General features: G+C 38.0%; 1 protein-coding gene across 1 annotated transcript in view; it reads left to right on the forward strand.

Annotated features, from left to right (window-relative positions):
• The window catches only part of LOC137752390 (histone-lysine N-methyltransferase SETMAR-like), a 47,077-nt gene extending 23,601 nt beyond the window's left edge, over positions 1–23,476 (forward strand). The window contains exons 3-4 of the mRNA XM_068527112.1: positions 7,208–7,304; positions 19,315–23,476. Coding sequence (XP_068383213.1) covers positions 7,208–7,304; positions 19,315–19,703 — 486 coding nt within the window. The 3' untranslated portion in view covers positions 19,704–23,476. The remainder of the gene's footprint in view (positions 1–7,207; positions 7,305–19,314) is intronic.
• Positions 23,477–23,761: the final 285 nt, after the last annotated feature.

Consider the following 23,761-nt stretch of genomic DNA (forward strand, 5'->3'; position numbering starts at 1 on the left):
ATTTAAAAAATTTTTAATAAAATCTACATAACATAAAATTTACCATTTTAACCATTTTTAAGTGTACAGGTCAATGGCATTAAGTACATTCACAGTGTTGTATAAGCATCACCACCATCTGTCTCCAGAACTTTTCTTATTATTCCAACCTGAAACCCTGTACCCTTAAACAATAACTCCCCATTCCCCACTCCCCCTAGTCCCTGGTAACCTCTGTTCTACTTTCTTTTTTTTGTTTTTTTAAAATTAATTAATTAATTAATTAATTTATCCTTGGCTGTGTTGGGTCTTCATTTCCGCGTGAGGGCTTTCTCCAGTTGCGGCGAGCGGGGGCCACTCTTCATCGCAGTGCGCGGGCCTCTCACTATCGTGGCCTCTCTTGTTGCGGAGCACAGGCTCCAGACGCGCAGGCTCAGTAGTTGTGGCTCACGGGCCCAGCCGCTCCGCGGCATGTGGGATCTTCCCAGACCAGGGCTCGAACCCATGTCCCCTGCATTAGCAGGCAGACTCTCAACCACTGCGCCACCAGGGAAGCCCTGTTCTACTTTCTGTCTATGAATTTGTCTATTCTAGTTACCTCATGTAAGGGAAATCATTAAAATATTTGTTCTTTTTAGTACTTTTTGTGTATTTGTTGTTTTAATTATTACCTTAGGGTTTTTTGGTGTGTGTTTGTATGTTTTTTGTTTTCTTATAAAGCAGATTTTTTTTAAAATTTGGAGAATGTTTTATTTGACACAGAGCAATCACATTATGAATTATATGTCTGCTGACAGTGATTTTCAGTTCTCTTTGTAATAAAGGATTGGAATGAGTTATTTATAATGTGGTTATTTTATAGCTCCTTTGAATCTAAGAAACAAAATAAAACAAGGACTTTTTCCTTATAGTTTGTTTCCAGTTTTACTTGGAAAAATGTAAAAACAATCTACATTCAAGGAATCAATTGATGTAGTGTTCCCACAATTGATATTATTAGCAAGTGATACTTTGAATTAAAAAAAGATCCTGGAAATGCAATGTTACAGCAAGTCATTAATATTTTCAATACAGAGTACAAATTGTAGTGTAATTAACTCTTGGATTAATAGTATCCAACTTGTCCAACCCATTTTACAGTTGTTTCTAGAGGAAGCTCTTTTTATAAATGAATTTGGTGGAGGTAGTAGTTGCTTGTTGTTGTTGTCTTGGAAGATGATAATTAGCTCAGTTGCAGGAATGTTACATTAAACATTTTCATTAAGTAATGGATATCAACCTATTAATTGAATGTGAGTGTTTGTGTATCATTTCTCATTTAACCAAAACAGTCTTTGCTAGTTCTGAGTGAAGGCATATATGCCTTTCTTGGTGATATGTTTAATTTTAAATAAATGAATTGATACCTTTGAATTTTATTTGAACAAAGATGTAAACTGAAAAAATGACCAACATACCTATCTCTAGTATATTTTCCTCTTTTCAAAAATTAACATTTTTATTTGTGATTAGAAAGAACCACATGATATACTTAATAAACTATGGACTTGGATGTATCTGGAGTAACAGTTGTGATTTAGAAGTCAGTTATCAAAGTTTTTTTCCTCTTAAATACAAGCTAGAGATCTGCTTTTTCAGTATTTTTACTGAAGAAAAAGAATTCTACCAGAATTTTAGTTAGCTTAGTGTTAATTAGTTTAGACAAAATGTTTGTATTCTAGAGTATGAGGCATCTTAAAAATACATGAATGTAAAGCACTACAGCTAAGCTTTATGCAAGAAGAACGGTAGGAGAATAGACTTCTTTACATATGGAATTGCAGTTTTCTGTCTGAACTTATTCTTGCTGGTATTTGAAAATCATTTCTGGTTTTTGGTGAATAATTCTTAATTCAAGGATCATCATTAGTGAAATCTTGGGGGCAGTGTCTCTTCAAAAGCTTTTTTTTTTTTTTTGGCGTGGGATTGACGTGCTAAAATATGATGAAATGCCTGAATAAGATCATGGTGGATTGTATCATATCGATACCCTGGTATTATACTCTAGTTTTACAGAATCTTACTGTTGGGGGATACTAGACAAAGTATATAAGGGCTGTCTCTGTAGTATTTCCTATAACTGCATGTGAATCTATAATTTCCTTTAAACAAGAAGCAATATGATGAAAGACCAGATTTATTTTCCCACCTGCAGCAACCATAAAAAGCAGATGAAACATTTAAGACAATGGTTTTCAAGACACTTGACATTAGGCAATGTAGGGTAGTGACCCTGAGAATTGAGAAACAAATTAGGTGAGCCCTATGATTGCCCTAGCTAACCACCTTAAGAGAATTCCTGGCTGTGGCACAGGGAAAGGAAACTCAGGAGTAGTATGGCAGACGGAGCTAAGAGTTGAGGAGACGGAGTTAAGAGCTGAGGAGACAGAGCTAAGAGCTCAGAGAGGTCAAGGAAACAAAAAGCTGAAACAGGTCCACAATTTAACTCTATCAGAAATCCAAAATTTCCTATTAGGTTTTGTGCAATGAAAAGATAAAAGGTCTCTTATTGCCCTTTTTGCCTCTACAACATAGGTTCTGAGTTGACTTTAATATATACCGAAGTATACCAGTTGGCAAACCTTCATGGCCTTAATACTGGGGCTCAAATTATAGTTATACCTGGGATCCCACCAAATTTAAACAAGATACCCCTATACTTTTAGTAGAGTTACCACACAGAGAGAACTATCAGAACTACTGCTTTGCCTGAATTCCCTATAGTCATAGCGGCTACTGCCGTAAAATATCCCATAGTGGGCATGGATGATCTGACCTATCAAGTAATACATTAAAAGTAAGTCTATGGCACTCACAATTGGCTTGACCAAATGGGACCCCACGGACTTCCCCATCTCCCCCAGTTAAAATAGTTAATATGGCTCAATAAAAGTTAAAACAGGGCCTTGATGAATTGAAACCTGTTATTCAAGACTTATTTAGAGAAAGGGGGGTTATCTTCACTGCTTCTCCATTTAATAGCCCAATTTTACCTGATTTTTAAACTTAGAAAGAATGAATGGCGCCTCACAGTGAATTACTACAACCTTAATGCCATGGTCCTACCTGTTAAAGCCTCTATATGCACTATTATTGAAATTACTTACTCTTTCCAATCAATATCTCATAAATACCTTGCATAGATTTGACTAATATGTTCTGGCTAGTGCCTATTTCCAGAATCTCTCATTCATAGTTTGCCTACACCTTCAAAGGAATATAATACACCTTTACCTATCTACCTCAACAGCCCTACCATAGCACACAGTCTTTATATGCAAGATCTTAAAAGTATCCAGCTTCTTACAGAAGCATAGGTATGACATCACAGTGATGTCAACCTCCAAGGGGACTGATTTGACACACTCAATTCAGGATATACAAATAACAAAGGATTTCACAAAAAGGGCATGGGCCATTGCCCCACACATAATGCCATAGTACAAAGCCCTGCCATCTTGGTTAAAGTCTTGAAAAATTATTTGGTAAGCTGGGACAGCTCTGTCCCTGATACTGTCAAGAAATAGCTGTTGACTCTCTCACCAGTGTTCAAATAAGCCTAACATCTTTTGGGCTCTTGAAGACAACATATTCCTCATTTACAAATTTTACTTAAGCCCATTTATGCTATTACTTACAGATACCTTGAATGGAGACCCTATAACAAAATGCTCTAGAATCCGCCCAAATTGCAAAAAACAGTCAACAGCAGTCACATTAGTGCCCCAAAGACCTTCACTGTAGAGGCTTTAGCAACCTCTTTCTACACCTCCTGAAGTCTCTAGGCTACCCATTATGGCCATAAATTGTCTGTAAGCTTTTGATGCAAGAAACTACTCTCGTTGATCCCATGCTATACACCATTAGCAGTAATTGCTGGTTACATACTGATTTTCCTGGCAATTAGAGGCTTTTATAGGCCCTGAGCCGCCTATTATGTCTTGGGTCATGGAATCGGTACCCTGTAAACTCAGTACCTCATCAAGGCCTCCTTGCCAAAACAAAAGTAGTACCTACAGTATAGCCAAACCTGAGCTCTCTGGCATATCCCACCTATAGGATGGGTTGGTCTCCCTTGTCCTCAGTCCTTTGCCAGATGCCATAATGCTGGAGGATGTCACCCCTCTACTGGACCCTTTAGATACTTGGGGAGCCCCTTGGGATCAACTGAGTGAATACTAAAGGGAATTTGTACAGTTTTGGATGGCATCACAGTTGATGGAGCACATGGGAAAGCTGTTGCTGTTAATTCCTTAAGCAGGATGTTCCTGATCAAGGACAGGATCCAAGGGTCAGCACTACTGGCCAAACTTCACTCAATTATCTTAGCACTAGATGCTCTGGCCAACAGTCAGTTCTCTCCACATTTTTACTGACTCTTGGGCCATGGCCAATAGTTTGGCTGTCTGGTCCTGCCAGTGGCAGCAACAACTCCTTACTCAAGGTTGCCCCTTTGGGTAGAAAGACTTCTGGGAATCTCTTGCCTCACAAGACACCCAATATTAACCAAACATTTCTCTGCACATGCTAAAGCCACAATACAAGGCCTCGCTGAGACATTCCTTATTCCTTCTGGAGTTCCATACATTATCCATAGTGACCAAGGCACTCATTTCACTTCTCAAAATACACAATGCTGAGCTGCTGAACAAGGCATTCAGTGGAACTCTCCCCTTCTTTACTAGTCTCAAGCTACCAACCTCATATAGTGCCAAAATGGCTTAATTAAACAAGTTCACATTCAATTAAGTAGAATGTCATCAGTTAAACATCAGTAGTGAATTGTAATAAAATGCCCAACTCCGTTTTTTATATTTGATTGTTAACAGCTTTGAAGCCCCAGCACTTCTTTCCCCTTCTGTCCCACATCTGGGGAAATTGCTAAGAAAGCTCAGGTACTCTCTTCTTTAATGCCAGCAGAAAGTTCAAACCGTGTAAGCCACAGCTTCTCACATACAGGAACCCTCACCCCAGTCCTTTTCCCTAACTATAATAAAAACAGAGCCAATCTCCTTTCTCTGCTCTCAAGCCATTTTGGACCTCCTTGGGAGCCTTCCCTGTACTCCCCAAAAAGCCTCATTATGAAAGTCTTTACATACCCTCCAGGTGCATGGATGGCATCATCAGGGTCAACATCTGAACCGAATTTTGGATAGGAGGTCCATTCATCTCTGTAGCGTGAGCACAGTGGTAGAGAAAGGATATTTTTTTTCAACAAATGGTGCTGGAACAATTGGATATGCATATGCAAAAACCCAGAAAACAAAACTTTTTTCCCACTTGTTTTTATTGTGGTAAGATACACATGACATAAAATTTATCTTAACCATTTTTAAGTATACATTTTAATTAAATTTTAAACTATGAATCGTCTAGAAAATAGTAAAAAATCTTTGTGAACATAGTTAGGCACATGTTTGTTAATTACACACCAAAAGCATGATCCATAAAAGAAAAAAATGATAAATCTGACTTCATCAAAATTAAAAGTTCTGCTCTTTGAAAGCCACTGATAAGAGGACTTGTATCCAGAATAGGTAAAGGACTCTCAACACTCAATAATAGGAAAACAATCTAATTAAAACATGGGCAAAAATTTGAATAGACACTTCACCAAAGTAGACATATAGATGACAATAAGCACATGAAAAAATGTTCAACATCATTAGTCATGAGGGATATTACCACAATGAGATCCCACTACCCTGCTAGAATGGCTAAAATTAAAAACTGAACCTACCAAGTGTTGCTGAGGATGTGGAGGAACTAGAACTCTCTTATACACTGCTGGTGAGGATGTAAACTGATACAGCCACTTTGGAAAATAGTTTGGCAGTTTTCTTAGAAAGTTAAACACTTACCTACTATATAATCCAGCCAGTAGCTCTTTATCCAAGAGGAAAGAAAGTGTATGCCTATACAAAGACTTGTATTTGCTACATACATAGCAGCTTTGTTTGTAATAGCTAAAAACTGGAAATACTCCATATGTACATCATCAAGTTGATGGATAAGCAAACTGTGGTATATCCTTACATGGAATAGTATTTAGCAATGAACTTATTACATGCAACAATGTGGACAAATCTCAAAATAATTATGCTGAATGAAAGAGGCTAAACAAAAAAAAGAGCATGTACTTATGATTCCACTTACATAGAACTAGAAAATTCAAACTAATCTATAGTAACAGAAAGCTGATCAGTAGTTGCCTGGGGATTTTGAGGGGGGGGGGTATTAAGAGGGAAGGGTAGGAGGGGGGATTACAAAGGGGCATGAGGAAACTTTTGGGTCTTACGGATATATTCACTATCTTGATTGTGGTGATAGTTTCATGGGCATGTACACATATCAAAACATATCAAATTGTACATTTTAAATATATGTACTTTCTTGTATATTATACCTTAGTGAAGTTGTTAAATGATAAAATAGTTTTTTCACTTAAAAAATATGTAAAAATCATGGACTACTTCAGGTAGTAAAGAAATTTAGAAAAGAAACAGAAACCTGCAGGGCTTATGGGATTTGTTCAAGGTCTTTCCTCAAGCAGAGAATAGGAGAACCTATGTCTCAACACCTTTTCTGTAGTCTTCCATGTTCCTTTCCCTCAAACTGGCTATTGTGAATGGTCCTTTTGCTGTAATTGGCACTGACCCTCTTCCCCTCTCATGTTTGAATTCTTAGACTTATTTTCAGTTCTGTTTTATTATCAGTAATCTATTCGTGTCTAAGTCTTGTTCCTTCCTCCCTTTGAAATCTCTGTCAAATGTTTTTTTTTTTTTAATGCATTCTCTGTGCCAGCACTGCAGAACGGGCCATTGCAGAACGGGCCAAGAGCCTCTCATTCTGGGATAAATGTAATATATTTCTAACTAATCCCTTTCTTCTCATCTAATCCATGTTGTAACTATTCTGAGATTGACATTTTAGGAAATGAACTTTGTACTTCACATTCTTCCCCTGGCCATTCACATATTGAACATTTACTATATGTGTGGAACTGTAAAGGAGAATGGGAAGGAAGTGATTTTTATCTCAAATAATTTTTGAGGAGGTGGAGTTTAAATATAAATGTGATTTCTACCTTCAAGTTACTATTGTTTAGTTGAAGAGACCACATAAACACTTGAGAAGTTTAATAAATAGTAAAATAGTAATATTTTTTTCCATTTTTTTTCCCCTCCAGGTACCTGTTGCATGTAAATCTTGTCCCTGTGGTTATGTATTTATTAATAGGAAACCTCTAAAAATAAAACACTCAGAGAAATCATCACCTTTTACAGGTAACCGTGAGAGTTTACCACCTTTTCATCTTTTATGTATCTATTATATAAATTTAAAATTAATTTTTGTGAGTTAAAATTTTTTTTGCTGGTTAAATTATAATATTAGAGTCTGTTGAAGTATGTCTTTGGCTTTTATTGATACAGTATATCAATTTATGATGATTTGTTCTTTATCCAATTTAAAGTTAACTACTTCACAATACTGATAAACTTTGTAACAAATTTTAGTGAGAATTTTAATTTGAAAATGTTAACTGGAAGAAAGAGAACTTTGGTTTTATTATTAATATAATTTTTTAAAGTACCAGTTATCTTATTCCGTTTACTGATTTAGACTATCTAAAATATTGCTGATTTTAATTTTGAGTTTATAGCTCTCTCTTTAAAGTTGACAAATCTAGATTTATTCAATAAATGTATTCAGAGAAGGTGGGTTTTCGTTACTCTTTTCTTTTTCTGTGATAAGATCAGATTTCTAACAGTGAACCCCAAATGGGAGTAGATTTATCACAAAATTTATTGTGGCTAACATGTGCCAGGTACTGTGTATCTTGGGCATACAGCAATAAATCTACTCCCAAAACAGGTTCAGTGCTATCACAGTAAAGGAAAATATATATAAGAATATACATATGGAATATATAGGAAAAATAGCAGCTAGTAATAAGTGCTAGGTAGGAAATTAAAATAGGGAACTGTTTTGGAAGATGACTGGAAGGTGACTTTTGCTTGAGTAGTCAGGGAATGCATCTCTGAGGAAGTAATATTTTAGCTAAGATCTGAATAGATGAAGGGGCTAAACATGAAAACCAGGGAAAAGCAGAGGGAAAAAGCAAAGGTAAAAGTTCTAAGGCTAGATTTATTCCAGGAGTGCAAAGTTGGTACTATGGGGGAGGAGCTATTTCCCCTCCTTCCCCTCTTCGTTCTTATGTCTGGCAATTAAAATGAAATAAGGCAGATTAACAGGAGAAAATCAAGTTTATTACATGTGCACGGGAATCTACATAAGTATAAAGAACTTCACAGAAGGCAAGGTGAGGTATGTATATATTCTGGACTAGGGAGAAGGCCATAGGGGTCTGAAGCTTCAAGGGGAAGTAAGGTAATTCACAGGAAGATAAAAAGAGTTAATGTTTGGTTAACAAATGTTTGCCCAAAGCTAGTGGGACACAGAGAGGAATTTGATCAAATGCGCTTTGCTAGGTTCCTCCCTCTACCACACCTAATACTTAACTATAGTTATCTATGGTGATAGCTTCTTCCTGGGACAGGCTTCATATCTTAAATTCTTTTAGGCATTTAAGAGGGAAGTTCAAAGTTTCTTCCTGAGTCTTTTGTGCTTTGATTGTTTTTAGCTCAAAATAATCCACATGTCAGAGTGGCACACTTGGCCCCATCAGTATAATATAAGGAAATCTATTAATATCATGTGTCATATTAATAAGTATAAGGAAAAAATCTCATCAGGTTATCTCTATAGATGCTGAGAAAGTCTTTGGCAAAATTCAGTACCCATTCATAATAGAGACACTCAAGAAAGTAGGAATTGAAGAATACTTTAACTTGATAAAGTATATATCTTAGTGTTAAAGTTAGTGTTTTACTTAAATGGGGAAACACTACAGACATATCCATTAAGATCAGGAACAAGGCAAGCATCCCCACTGTCTCCACTACTGTTCAGTATTATATTAGAAGTAAATTCGCCAAGGCAGTTAAATAAGAGAAATCAGTAAGAGGCATAAAAGAAGTAAAACAGTAACTATTTGTAGGTCATAGTGTACATGGACCCCAGAGAATCAGTAATAAAACTAACTCAAACAGTGAAAGAATTCACTGAAGGAGCAGGATTTAAAATTAACAAACAAAAATCAGCTTTCATAATGCAGGCATACCTCATTTCATTTTGCTTTGCTTCATAGAGTCTCACAGATAACTGCATTTTGGTAAATTGAAGATTTGTGGCAACACTGCATCAAACATGTCTTTAGGTGCCATTTTCCCAATAGCATTTGCTTACTTTGTGTCTCTGTGTCACATTTTGTTAATTTTCACAAAATTAGAAGTGGTGCTTGAAGATGTGACTGAATTGCTGCAATCTCATGATAAAACTTTTTAACAGATGAGGAGTTTCTTTTATGGGTGAGCAGAGAAAGTGGTTTCTTGAGATGGAATCTATTCCTGGTAAAAATGCTGTGAAGATTGTTGAAATGACAACAAATAATTTAGAATATTATATAAACTTTGTTGATAAAGCAGAGACAGGGTTTGAAAGGTTTTTGTTTGTTTTAAGAATGACTTTCCACTTTATTTATTTATTTATTTATTTATTTATTTATGGCTGTGCTGGGTCTTCGTTTCTGTGCGAGGGCTTTCTCTAGTTGTGGCAAGCGGGGGCCACTCTTCATCGCGGTGCGCGGGCCTCTCACTATCACGGCCTCTCTTGTTGCGGAGCACAGGCTCCAGACGCGCAGGCTCAGTAGTTGTGGCTCACGGGCCCAGCCGCTCCGCGGCATGTGGGATCTTCCCAGACCAGGGCTCGAACCCATGTCCCCTGCATTAGCAGGCAGACTCTCAACTACTGCGCCACCAGGGAAGCCCTTGAATCCAGTTTTGAAAGAAGTTCTACTAGGAGTAAAATGCTATCAAGCAGCATTGCATGCTACAGAGAAATCGTTCATGAAAGTGTTAGGGGAACCACTGACCGAAACTGCCCGCCCTGGCCAGGCAAGATAGTAGACATTTGCGTGAATTATCTTACAACAGGAGGTCCTGGTAAGGAACGTGGAACTAACAAGCTACCACTGACCGGAATAATTCGGGAAAGGTCAAAAGGAGAGAGGAGACTCCAGTCCATATGTCCTGCCAACCTCCCAGAATCCTTCTCACTGGAATCCATCTTGGCTGAACAATACACATGCCACCAGGAAGGACCCTGAGTCAGAGTGATTGGCCAGAGACAACTGGGAAACTAACCCCATACGATAAAACCCGAGACTGCAAGCCACGTGGCAGAGCAGTTCTCCTGGGTTCCCTTACCCTGCTGCTCTCCACCTGGGCGCCCCTTCCCAATAAAGTCTCTTGCTTTGTCAGCACGTGTGTCTCCTCGGACAATTCATTTCCGAGTGTTAGACAAGAGCCCACTCTCGGGCCCTGGAAGGGGTCCCCCTTCCTGCAACAAACGGAAGAGTCAGTTGATGTGGCAAATTTCTTTCCTTTTGTCTTATTTTAAGAAATTGCCACAGCCCCCCCAGCCTTCAGCAACCACCACCCTGATCAGTCAGCAGCCATCAACATCAAGGCAAGAGCCTCCATCAGCAAAAAGAGAATGACTGAAGGCTCAGATGATGGGTAGCATTTTCTAGCAATAAAGTATTTTTAAATTAAGGTATGTACATTTTTTATACATAAGGCTATTGCACATTTAATAAGCTACAATATAATATAAACATGCACTGGGCAGCCAGAATATCTGTGTGACTTGCTTTATTGCAATATTCATTATTGCCACGGTCTGGAACCAAACCTGCAATATTTCCGAGGTATGCCTATATACTTACAGTAAACAGAACATAATGTTAGAGAAAAGCCCATTTACAACAGCAAAATAGAAGATTAAATACTTAGGAATAAATTTAATAAGGTGCAAAACCTATACAACGAAACTTTCAAACACCCCTGAAAGATACTAAAGCAGATTTAAACAAATGGCAAAACTTGAAGATGTCAGTCCTCCCTAAGTTAATTTATAAACTCAATGCAACCTTAATAAAAAATCTGAGTTATTTTATTGAGTTAGACAGACTGATTTTAAAGTTCATACGGAAAAACAAACATGCAAAAAATAACCAAGAAAATTGTCAATTGACTTTCAGTAAGGGTCCCAAGGAAATTAAATGGGAAAGAAAATCTTTTCAACAAATAGTGTTAGTACACCCTGCTGGATATCTACATGTGAAAGAATGAAGTTGGGCCTCTATCTCACAGCATACACAAAAATTAATTCAAATTAGATCATAAGCCTAAATGTAAGAGCTAATCAAACTATAAAACTCTTCAAGGAAAACAGCAGTAAGTCCTTGTGACCTTAGGTTAGGCTGTGGTTTCTTAAATATGACACCAAAGCACAAGTGACAAAACAAAAAATAAATTGGACTATATAAAAATTTAAAACTTTTTTTGCTGCAAATGATATCATCAAGAAAGTGAAAAGACAGTTCACAGAATGGGAAAAACTATTTGCAGATCACATATCTGAGAAGGACTTGTGTCCAGAATATATAAAGACCTCTTACACCTCAATAGTGAAAAGAGATAGCCAGGACATGGAAGCAACCAAAGTGTCCATCGACAGATGACTGGATAAAGAAGATGTGGCACATATATACAATGGAATATTACTCAGCCATAAAAAGGAACAAAATTGGGTCATTTGAGAGACGTGGATGGATCTAGAGACTGTCATACAGAGTGAAGTAAGTCAGAAAGAGAAAAACAAATACCGTATGCTAACACATATATATGGAATCTAAAAAAAAAAAAAAAGTCATGAAGAACCTAGGGGCAAGATGGGAATAAAGACGCAGACCTACTAGAGAATGGACTTGAGGACACAGGGAGAGGGAAGGGTAAGCTGGGACAAAGTGAGAGAGTGGCATGGACATATATACACTACTAAATGTAAAATAGATAGCTAGTGGGGAGCAGCCGCATAGCACAGGGAGATCAGCTCGGTGCTTTGTGACCACCTAGAGGGGTGGGATAGGGAGGGTGGGAGGGAGGGAGACGCAAGAGGGAGGAGATATGGAGATATATGTATATGTATAACTGATTCACTTTGTTATAAAGCAGAAACTAACCCACCATTGTAAAGCAATTATACTCCAATAAAGATGTTAAAAAAAAATAGTGAAAAGAAATAACCCAATTTTAAAAATGGGCATAGGATTTGAATAGAATTTGTCTAGAGAAGATATACAAATGGCCAATAAGTACACGAAAAGATATTCAGCATTGGAGAAATGCAAATCAAAATCATGAGATACTATTTCACACACTGATGGCAATAACAAAAAAAGATGGCAATAATAAAAAAGACAGGAAATAACAACTGTTGGTAAAGAAAGTGGAAAATTGAAACGCTCATACACTGCTGATAGGAATGTAAAATGGTGCAGCCACTTTGGAAACAGTCTGCCAGTTTCTCAAATGGTTAAACAGAGTGATCCAATGTGATCCAGCAATTCCACTCTTAGGTATATACTTAAGAGAATTGAAAACCTATGTCTACACAAAAACTTATACATGAATCATGCTTGTACATGCTGTTATTAGCAGCATTATTCATAATAGCTAAAAAATGGAAAGAGTCCTGATGTCTATTTGATAAACAAATGTGGTATATCCATATAATGAAATATTATTTGACAATGAAAAGAAAGGAAGTAATGATATATACTGCAACGTGAATGACTTGAAAATATATTACGTGAAAGAAGCTAGTCACAAAAGATCACATACTGTACGATTCCAACTATAGGAAACATCCACATAGGCAAATTTATAGACAGAAAATAGATTAATAGTTTAGGGCTGGGAAAGGGATAGAGAGAGAATGGGGAATAACTTAATGGGTACAGAGTTTCTCTTGTGGGAGGTGGAGCAAGAAATGTTCTAAAATTAGATTCACAGCCCTGGGAATATACTAAAAACCATTGAATTACACCATTGAATTATTATTTTTTGTTCCATTTGTTTTTTTCTCAAGCCTTCCCAATAATTCCATGTGATCTGGCCAGCCATCTTCAGGATTAAATAATCTTCTTTAAGGTAATTCTTAAATCTTGCCCTAAGTAAACAGCCTCTGAGGTTAGTGCAAAGTCTACTAGGGTTTTTTTTTTTTTCTTCCAGTTTTATTGAGACATAATTTACATACAGCACTGTATAAGTTTAAGGTGTACAGCAAAATAATTTGACTTTCATACATCATGATATGATGACCACAGTAAGTTTGGTGAACATCCATCATCTCATATAGATACAAAATAAAAGAAAAAGAAAATTCCTTCTGATGAGAATTCTTAAGATTTACTCTCTTAACAACTTTCATATGTAACATACAGCAGAGTTAATTATATTTACCATGTTGTACATCACGTCCCTAGTACTTATTTACCTTATAATTGGATATGTGTACTTTTTGTGTACTTCATCCAATTCCCCTTCCCCCCCACCTCTGGTAACCACAAATCTGATCTCTCTTTTTTTTTTTAATTTACCCCTCAAAGTCTAGAATTCTTTTTTTTTTTTTAATTTTTGGCTGCATCGGGTCTTAGTTGCGGCACGTAGGGGCTTTGTTGAGGCGTGCGGGATCTTTTTCGTTGTGGCGGGCTCTTCCTTGTGACGCGTGGACTTCTCTGTAGTGTGGCGTGCATGTTTTCTCTCTCTAGTTGTGGCGCGCGGGCTCGAGCTCGCGTGGGCTCTGTAGTTTGCAGCATGTGGGCTCCTCTGATTGAGGCATGCGAGCTCAGTAGTTGTGGCCCATGGGCTTAGTTGCCCCGCAGCATGTGGGATCTTAGTTCCCCGACCAGGGATGGAACTCATGCCCCCTGCAGTGGAAGCGTGGAGTCGTAACCACTGGACCACCAGGGAATTCCCTGTATTCTCAGTATTAATCTCCTGTCAGATATATGATTTGCAAATATTTTATCCCATTCTGTAGATTGTCTTTTCACTTTATTGATAGTGACCTTTGATGCACAAAGCTCTTAATTTTGATGAAGTCCAATTTATCTAATTTTCATTAATTTTTATTGTTAACTGTGGTAAAATACACAACATATAAAATTTACACAAAATATAAAATTTACCACATTAACCATTTTAAAAAATATTTTATTTATTTATTTTATTTCGGCTGTGCCGGGTCTTAGTTGCAGCATGCTTGCGGGATCTAGTTCCTCTACCAGGGTTTGAACCCTGGTCCCCCGCATTGAGAGTGCGGAGTCTTACCCACTGGACCACCAGGGAAGTCCCCATCTTAACCATTTTTAAGTGTATAGTTTTGTAGTAGTAAGTATATACACATCTTTGTGCAACTGATCTCTAGAACTATTCTATCTCCCAAATCTGAAACTCTATACCTGTTAAACAACAACTTGCCATTTTCCCCTCCCCCACAGCCTCTGGTAACCTCTATTTTACTTTGTATCTCTATGAATATGATTACTCTAGGTACCTCATATAAGTAGAATCATACAGTATTTGTCTTTTTGTGATTGGTTTATTTCACTTAGCATAATGTCTTCAGGGTTCATTCATTTTGCAGCATGTGTCAGAATTTACTTCCTTTTTTAGGCTGAATAATATTCCACTGTGTATTTACCATATTTTGTTTATCCAGTCATTGTTTGATGGACATTTGGGTTGCTTCTACCTTTTGGCTATTGTGAGTAATCCTGCTATGAATTTGGGTTTACAGATAGCGCTCTGAGACTCTGCTTTCAATTCTTTTGGATATATTCCCAGAAGTGGAATTACTGGATCATATGGCAATTCTAGTTTTATTTATTTATTTATTAAAAAAATTTTTTTTAAAATAAATTTATTTATTTATTTATTTTTGGCTGCGTTGGGTCTTTGTTGCTGTGTGCTGGCTTTCTCTAGTTGCAGCGAGTGGGGGCTACTCTTTGTTGCGGTGCATAGGCTTCTCATTGCGGTGGCTTCACTTGTTGCGGAGCACAGCCTCTAGGCATGCGGGCTTCAGTAATTGTGGCACGCGGGCTCAGTAGTTGTGGCTCGTCGGCTCTAGAGCACGGGCTCAGTAGTTGTGGCGCTCGTGGGCTCTAGAGCACAGGCTCAGTAGTTGTGGCACATGGGCTTAGTTGCTCGGCGACATGTGGGATCTTCCCTGTCCAGGGCTCAAACCTGTGTCCCCTGCGTTGGCAGGCAGATTCTTAACCACTGCGCCACCAGGGAAGTCCCGGTAATTCTATTTTTAATTTTTGAAGGAACCAACATACTGTTTTCCATAGCAGCTGCACCATTTTACATTCCCACCAACAGTACCCAAGGGTTCCAATTTCTCTGCATCTTTGCCAACTCTTGTTATTTTCTGTTGTTTTGTTATTGTTAACAGCCATCCTGATGGGTGTGAGGTGATATTTCATTGTGGTTTTGATTTGCATTTCCCTAATGATTAGTGATGTTGAGCATTTTTTCATATGCTTGTTGGCCATGTGTGTATGTTCGTTGGAGAAATATTTATTCAAGTCTTTTGCCCATTTTTTAATCAGGTTATTTGTTTTTTGTTGTTGTTATTGAGTTGTAAGAGTTCTTTATATATTCTGGATATTTAACCATTTATTAGATATATGATTTTCTTCCATTCTGTAGGTTGCCTTTTCACTCTGTTGATTGTGTCCTTAGCATGGAAGTTTTAAATTTTAATGTAATTCAGTTTACCTATTTTTACTTTAATTGTTGCCAAATTCAATGTCATGAAAATTTTCCCCAGGGTTTTCTTCTAAGACTGGTTTAGTTTTAGTTTTTACATTTAGGTCTCTGATCCATTTTGAGTTAATTTTTGTATATAGTGTGGATTAGGGTCCAACTTCATTCTTTTGCATGTGGATATACAGTTTTCCCAGTACCATTTGTTGAAAAACTGTCCTTTCCCACTGAAAGGTCTTGACATGACCTTGTCAAAAAAATATATATATATATATATATTTTTGGCTGCACCACAGCATGCAGGATCTTAGTTCCCCACCACGGATTGAACCTGTGCCCCCTGAAGTGGAAGCACGGAGTCTTAACCACTGGACTGTCTTGTCAAAAAATCAGTTGACCATATGTGTGAGGGTTTGTTTCTAGACTTCCTATTCCACTGGTCTTTATGTTTGTCCTTATGCCTATACCATAGTTTTAATTACTGTAGCTTTGTATTAAGTTTCAAAGTTCGGAAATGTGAGTCCTCCAGCTTTCTTCTTTTTCAAGATTATTTTGATTATTCAGGGTCCCTTGCAATTCCGTATGAAAATGAGTATCTGCTTTTCCATTTCTGTGAAAAAGACTATTGGAATTTTGATAGGGATTGTGTTTGAATCTGTAGATTGTTTTGGGTAATACTGACATGTTAACAATTGTAAATCTTCCTATCCATGAACACAGTTGTCTTTTCATTCTTTAATTTCTTTCAGCAATGTTTTCAGCATATAAGTCTTTTACCTTCTTCGTTAGATTTACCCCTAAGTGTTTTATTATTTTTGATGCTATTATAAATGGAATTGCTTTCTTAATTTTCTCTTCAGATTATTCATTGCTGGTGTATAAAACAAAACTGATTTTTGTTCTTGGACCCTACAACTTTGCTAAACTTGTTTATTAGCTCTGGTGGCTTTCTTATGGATTCTTTGGAATTTTCTATGTATAGGATCATGTCATTTATGAATAGAGATAGTTTTACCTCTTCCTTTCCAGTTTGGATGCCTTTTATTTCTTTTCCTTGTCTAATAGCTCTGGCTAAAACTTCTAAGTACAACGTTGAATAGCAGCAGTGAAAGTGAGCATCCTTATCTTGTTCCTGATCTTAGGGGGAAAGTTTTCAGTTGTTCATCTGTGAATATGACATTAGCTACTGGTAAAATAGACCTTTTAATACTAGTGCAGGGACAAATGGGTAGCCATTTGGAAAATGATCTACTTTTATCATGGAATAATGAATGATCTACTTTTAGCATTTTCCAAATGGCTACCCATTTGTCCCTGTAACATTATTTAAAAGTTCACCTTAATCCACTGCTAACATGAACTAATTCCTCTATAATCTTGGTGTAGAAAGTAAGGGTATTTAACTCTGACTTAAAATCCAGAAGCGTTAAAAGAAAAGTGATAAATTTCACTAAATTAAATTCTTGCATGACAAAAATCCCATAAAAGAAGTTTGTGGGAAAAAGTATTCACAATCTATGCCACAAAAAAGGATAATTTTTTTTTAGATGAGAATACTTCTATAATTCTTTTTTTAAATTAATTTTTATTGGAGTACAGTTGATTTACAATTGTTAGTTTCTGCTGTACAGCAAAGTGAATCAGTTATACATATACATATATCCACTCTTTTTTAGATTCTTTTCCCATATAGGTTATTATAGAGTATTGAGTAGAGTTCCCTGTGCTATGCAGTAGGTCCTTATTAACAATATTTTTTATCTACAAAGAGGTCTTAAAAATTGAGAGAGAAAGTTATAACAACCAAGTTATAACAACCAGATAGAAAAGTGAGAATTAGCCATGAACAGACAACTCACAAAAAGTAAGCCATAAACATGACTCTCAAATATATGAAAAAAAGTTAACATTCACTCATAATTAGAGAAATGCAAATTAAAACAATACCTATCAATGGCAAAAATTTAAAAATATGACAGTATTCTTTGTTGGTGAAGCTGTGGGGAAACAGGTGCTCTCATACATTGCTGGTGAGAATAAAAATTGTTATAATTGTTATAATTTTTATAATTCTCCTTCTGAAGGGAGATTTGGCAATACCTAAAAATACTACATAGGTATTTATTTACCCAGCAAGACCATTTCTGGGAATCTACCATGAAGATATACCTCCAACAGTATGAAAATACATATGCAAGATATTCATTACAGCATTGTATATAACTACAAAATACTGGACACAATCTAAATGCCTATACATAGGAAAGTAATTAAACTGTTGTGTATCCATACAGTGGAATAATGGAGCTATAAAAAAAGAATGAGGATGATCTCTATCAATGGAGATGTGGATATGGAGTGTTTTTGAGAATATACAGTTAAGTGAAAAAAGTAAAGCACAATAGTACTTATAGCATACTGCCTTTTATGTAAGAAAGGAGATATAAGACAATACACATATATCTGCTCATCTGTGCAATATCAGTACCGGGGGGTTAAACCAGAAAATGAAGTTACTGGTAACCTATAGGGGGTAGGTGGGAAAGGGGTGCAAGGAAATGGAGAGGCGAGAATTCGGTAGTAGGAATGAGGAAGGAGTGACATTGAATAGGATGGGGAAGAAAAGAACTAACCCAAGTAATTTTGAAAAATATCATCTTGACTGGATACTGTAATGTTGAAGACATAAAAAAACTGTGCATTAATGCTGTAATCTAGTCAGTAAATGTATTTCTCACAGGAGTATAGATTAGCAATTCTATCTATGCTTTATGTGTGTACTAACTGAACAAATAGGTAAATATGTTTTTAGATAATAAGAACTGGGTTTCTCATAAGGAGAGGAGGAGGCTAAAATGAACTCTGTTGGGTTGGATTGGAATCTGCGATATCACTATATGTGTGCGTTAGTATGCATACATATATTTCCTAACTCTGTCCACTGTGAGGAACTAGAAGTGATGACACCTCAGCAGTAATGAACAAACTTAGCATCCAATTTTTTATTTCTAAGTATGATTCTCCAATAAAAGGAACCAGGGCTCTTTAGAGAAGTGGTCGACTGCAGGACTTAGATGGGGTAAAGGCGCCTGGAAAATCTTTAGGTGTGCCAGATAATAACAAAATGCTTAAAAAAAAAAAAAAAGAAAAGAAAAGGGGGAATATTGTTGAAGGAACATGGGAGCCAACCTGAAGGAGTTCCTAATGACCAAAGCTGGAACAATTTGAGCAAAAGAAATAATGATATCATTGAATTAATAAAGTAAATATCCATGAGTCCATGCTGATATAAATTTAAAAATGGGGCGGGGGAAGGGACAGTTCTTCCTTTATAGTAGAATTTCAATTAATAACTGTGGAAGAATTGCAGGAAGTAGAAAGCCAGCATTAGCTAAACAGTAATTATTGTTGCAGACAAGATGCACTGATGGACAGTAAAATTAGTGAGTGAAAATTTGAGGAGAAACAAAAGTTTTGTATAGAATCTAAGTATAGTATTTTATATAGATTTGGTTTTCTTTGATGATTGAGTTTTTATTGTTTATTTTCTCTACAGAAGTGAACAATACCATGTCTTCGAAAGATTTACGAATACTTTTTTTATATGAATTTAAACTAGGACATAGTGCAGCCACGGCAAGTAGAAACATCAATTCTGTCTTTGGAGAAGGCTCTGTTAGTGAAAGGACTATCCGATGGTGGTTTGAAAAATTTCGTTCTGGGGATCTGAGTCTGAAAAATGAGCCTCGAGGGAGACCCAAATCTGTTTTAAATGAAGATCAGTTGAGAGCCATGGTGGAAGCTAACCCCAGAACAGCAATTCGAGGTCTTGCAGCAGACTTAGGAGTTTCTGCTACAACAATTTCTCGACACCTGGCTGCAATAGGAAAGGTGAAAAAATTGGACAAGTGGGTAGGTACCACACCAGTTAATGGACTATCATAAACTCAGATGGTTAGAGGTATGCTCATCCCTTAAGATTTGAAAGAACAGAGACATATTTTGGAGAGGATCATAAACTCTGATAAAAAATGAAATTGAAAGTGGTTGGGGCAATGGTTGGATTTTGATGAAGTTCCCGAACGTGTTCAAACAATCACTGCAACCAAAAAAGGTTCTGGTAATGTTTGGTGGTCTACAAAGAGTGTTTCATTACCGCTTTTTAACCCAGGTATAACTAACAGTAGCATCTTACTGTCAAAAAGTTGAAATTATATATCAAAAAAGGTGATCTAAAAGCACTCTGTATTGGTTAGCAGACATGGACCTATACTGTTGCATGACAACATTTGACCACAGAAATCACAAACCATCATAGAGAAGTTAACTGAATTGAACTAAGAAATTTTCCCACATTCATCATATTCACCTGACTTTTTTTCAACCAATTACCACCTTTTCTGTCATTTGGAACTCTTTCTGAGAAACAAAACTTTCTCCAATTGAGAAGCAGTAATTGGAGGATTTGAATAAACATTAACAATGCTAAATTTTATAAATATGGTATATGCCATTTAATATTTGGGGAAAGCAGTTAATGCTAACAGTGCATACTTTGGTTGAATAAAGCTTTTCTTTTTCTCCAAAATATTTAACATTTTCATTTGACCCATAAAAAGGCAATTTCATGTGGTTCAACTTGATACCTTCCCAGACCCTGGCAGAATGTGAAGACTGAAAGGTACCTAATGTATGGAAAACTACAAGCTGCCCCTGAGCTTTGGGCTTCTTCACTGGAGGAATGTGGAGCAACCCAGTGTATGTGTGTGTGAAAGATGCTTAGGGGTCAGCCATGCAAAGGTCTGGGTAAAGTGGGTTCCAGGGAGATGAGCTGCCTCATCAGAGGCTCTGAGGCTCTCAGAAAAAAAATTTTTTTTAAATTAATTAATTAATTTTTGGCTGCTCTGGGTTTTTGTTGCTGCACGTGGGCTTTCTCTAGTTGCAGTGAATGGAGGCTACTCTTCGTTGCAGTGGACAGGCTTCTCATTGTGGTGGCTTCCCTTGTTGCGGAACATGGGCTCTAGACGCGCAGGCTTCAGTAGTTGTGGCTCGTGGGCTCTAGAGCGCAGGCTCAGTAGTTGCAGCTCACGGACTCTAGAGCGCAGGCTCAGTAGTTGCGGTGCACGGGCTTAGTTGCTCTGCGGCATGTGGGATCTCCCCGGACCAGGGCTTGAACCCGTGTCCCCTGAATTGGCAGGCGGATTCTTAACCACTGCGCCACCAGGGAAGTCCTCTCAGAAAATATTTTTTGACTAAAGAAATGAAAGTATGTTTCTAACACTAGAAGGCATGCACGCATGGCTCAGTGATGCTTTTGGGTGTAATACTTACTCTGTCACACAGAGCCAGTCCTTTCTTTCATATGTTTCCATTCTGATTTTATATTTTTTAAAAATGTAGGTGGCCTGTGAGAGACCATAATTAATGGCCTCTTTATGATTTTTTAACTAGATTGCAGTTACTCTTTGTGGCATCTAGGGATTAAGTTGGGATAAAGATACCAGGATGGTCCTCTTCCTGCCTCTTTCGCTCATGACAACCTGCTATGTCTAATCCATGAAGGAGAGGAGAGTTAAGGAATCTTGAAAGGTTAAGAGGTGAGAGGACATCCTGGAATGGATCTTACCTGGAGGGAGAGAGAGACACAGAAAGGGAGGGAAGAAGGGAAATGGAGGGAGAGATGGAATGGAAATTCCCTAAAAGTAGAATTGACTATGAGCCCAAGGATTAAGGACCATGGGATGGTTTACTGCAAAAAAGAAAAAAAAAATTGTCCTTTCCTTTGGGTAGATGCAACCCTTCACCATGACACATGGCTTAGTGAGCAGAGCATAGGGTGCTTTCAGTCCTAATTTATTCCCTTGGCTGGATGCCCTGGTTGGGAGTCACCTGCTCATTTACTGCTCCATCTTTGGGTTTATCAAGGAATCTACAGAGTTTCTGTGGACTCTTGCTTACTCCCAGGAGAGTAAAGCTTCTGATTAGTTCAGACTGATAGGGTAAGAGGACTAAGACCGCAAGTGTGGGAAGGACTTTATTTCAAAGGCAGCACAAGGGTGAGGCTAAATGGTAACAGGGTGAGAGGCAGTGGCTTGGCCAATGGGAAAGAAAGTGGTGTTTCTGGATGGTAGTTGTTCTATGACGCATCTGTCCTTCCCTCAATTCTCAGACCCCTTGTCAGACTTCCAGGGCTGGATGCTGAATTTTGGTCTAAAACAATCAGTGGATGTCTTTGTCCAGCCCAAATCAGTGGTTCCTGGATGGGTAGGAAACCCAAATAGGAGCAGTGAAACATGATGAGACAGGAAAAGGAGCAAATATAGGATGGTGAGCTATCTTAGCCATCTTCCCTACCATCTCCAACAAGGGGTGTAGACCCAAGAGACAGAAACGGGCCCTGTGGTTCTTGTGAGGACATGGATCCAGTTGTGCCTGAAACTGGTACTACTTATTAGTGTTTTTTGGTTATGTGAGCCAGTAACCCTTTTTGCTTAAGCCATTTTGAGTTGGGCTTTCTGTTTGGAAAAAAAAAATTCCTGACTGATAATGCTCCCTGAGCCTTACTTTATTTAACTGTAACCTTTGCAGGGCTTGGGGAGGAAGAGGGACAATTAATGTAAAGGACAGGCACAGAGTAGATGCCCAATAAGTAGTATTTAATACTATGAGAGAAAAAGCAAAAGGAGGCAAAGCGAGGCGTAAGACACCTCTGGAGGCCCCTCTGTGTTCAGGGCAGGCCAGCGGGCTGAGTTCAGTGCTCAGCGAAGGCTGGTACCTGTCTCGTACTGTCCAGAGGTACTCAGCTGTAAAGGAGGGCTGGCTTCTTGAGTTGAGCCTGTGGCTTTCCTGCAATGAGTGTTCCCTGACCCAGTGTGTTATTGGCCCCGCAGGAAGAAAAGAAAAGCTCTCTTTCAGGACAAAGATGGCATCTTCTTTGTCTATTATTTGTATCTTTTTTAAAAAAAATCATAGACCGTTCCTTTTTGGAAATATGGAGTATAATGTGAACAGAATCAACACAAAATGACTACATTTTCATCATTGTGATGATCATCTCTCCGTTGCTTTGGAAAAGTAGGAACTACAGCTTTAAACTTATAACTCTTTAATTTAGGAGCTATATTGGGTTTCAAGAAAAATGAGAAATTTTATACACAAGACCTCCCAAGCAGCCTAGTGCTCTTGTTATCCTTTCCCAGAAAAGAAAGAAAAGCTTTAAAAGGTTCCTTGGTAGAAACTTTGGTTTGTTTGAGTGTCAAAATAAAGGAGTTGAGATGGAGGCTGTTACATCTCACCTGCCCTTACCCCCCAGGAACTTGGGTTGTAATTACAAAAGGGGATAAAAAAATGGCTTTGAGGGAATTCCCCGGTGGTCCAGTGGTTAAGACTCCGCACTTTCACTGACAAGGGTCTTGATTCGATCCGTCGTTGGGGAACTAAGATCCCACAAGGCGAGCGGTGCGGCCAAAAAAAAAAAAGGCTTTGAATGGCCATTTTGGTTTCTCAAGTACATAATACCTGTATTAGAATAGTTCCTGAGGACTTCCCCGGTGGCGCAGCGGTTAAGAATCTGCCTGCCAATGCAGGGGACACAGGTTCGATCCCTGGTCCAGGAAGATCCCACATGCTAAGGAGCAACTAAGCTCCTGCGCCACAACTACTGAGCCTGTGCTCTAGAGCCCGCGAGCCACAGCTAGTGAAGCCCGTGCTCCGCACAACAAGAGAAGCCACTGCAATGAGAAGCCTGTGCACTGCAACAAAGAGTAGCCTCCACTCGCCGCAACTAGAGAAAGCCCACGCACAGCAACGAAGACCCAATGCAGCCAAAAATAAATAAATCAAAGGAAATTAAAAAAAAAAAAAGTTCCTGCCTGGTCTAATTGCTTACTATGAGACTAGAGCACCTACAGCCACTTCAACAGCACACGTGAAGGATCTTGAGCAAAGTTAGAAGTAGCATCGAAAGCCAGTGGAAAGTGGGCTTTTCCAGCACCCATCCTCAG

Source organism: Eschrichtius robustus, chromosome 19 (assembly GCF_028021215.1).
Source record: "Eschrichtius robustus isolate mEscRob2 chromosome 19, mEscRob2.pri, whole genome shotgun sequence".
NCBI classification, from domain to species: Eukaryota; Metazoa; Chordata; class Mammalia; order Artiodactyla; family Eschrichtiidae; genus Eschrichtius; species Eschrichtius robustus.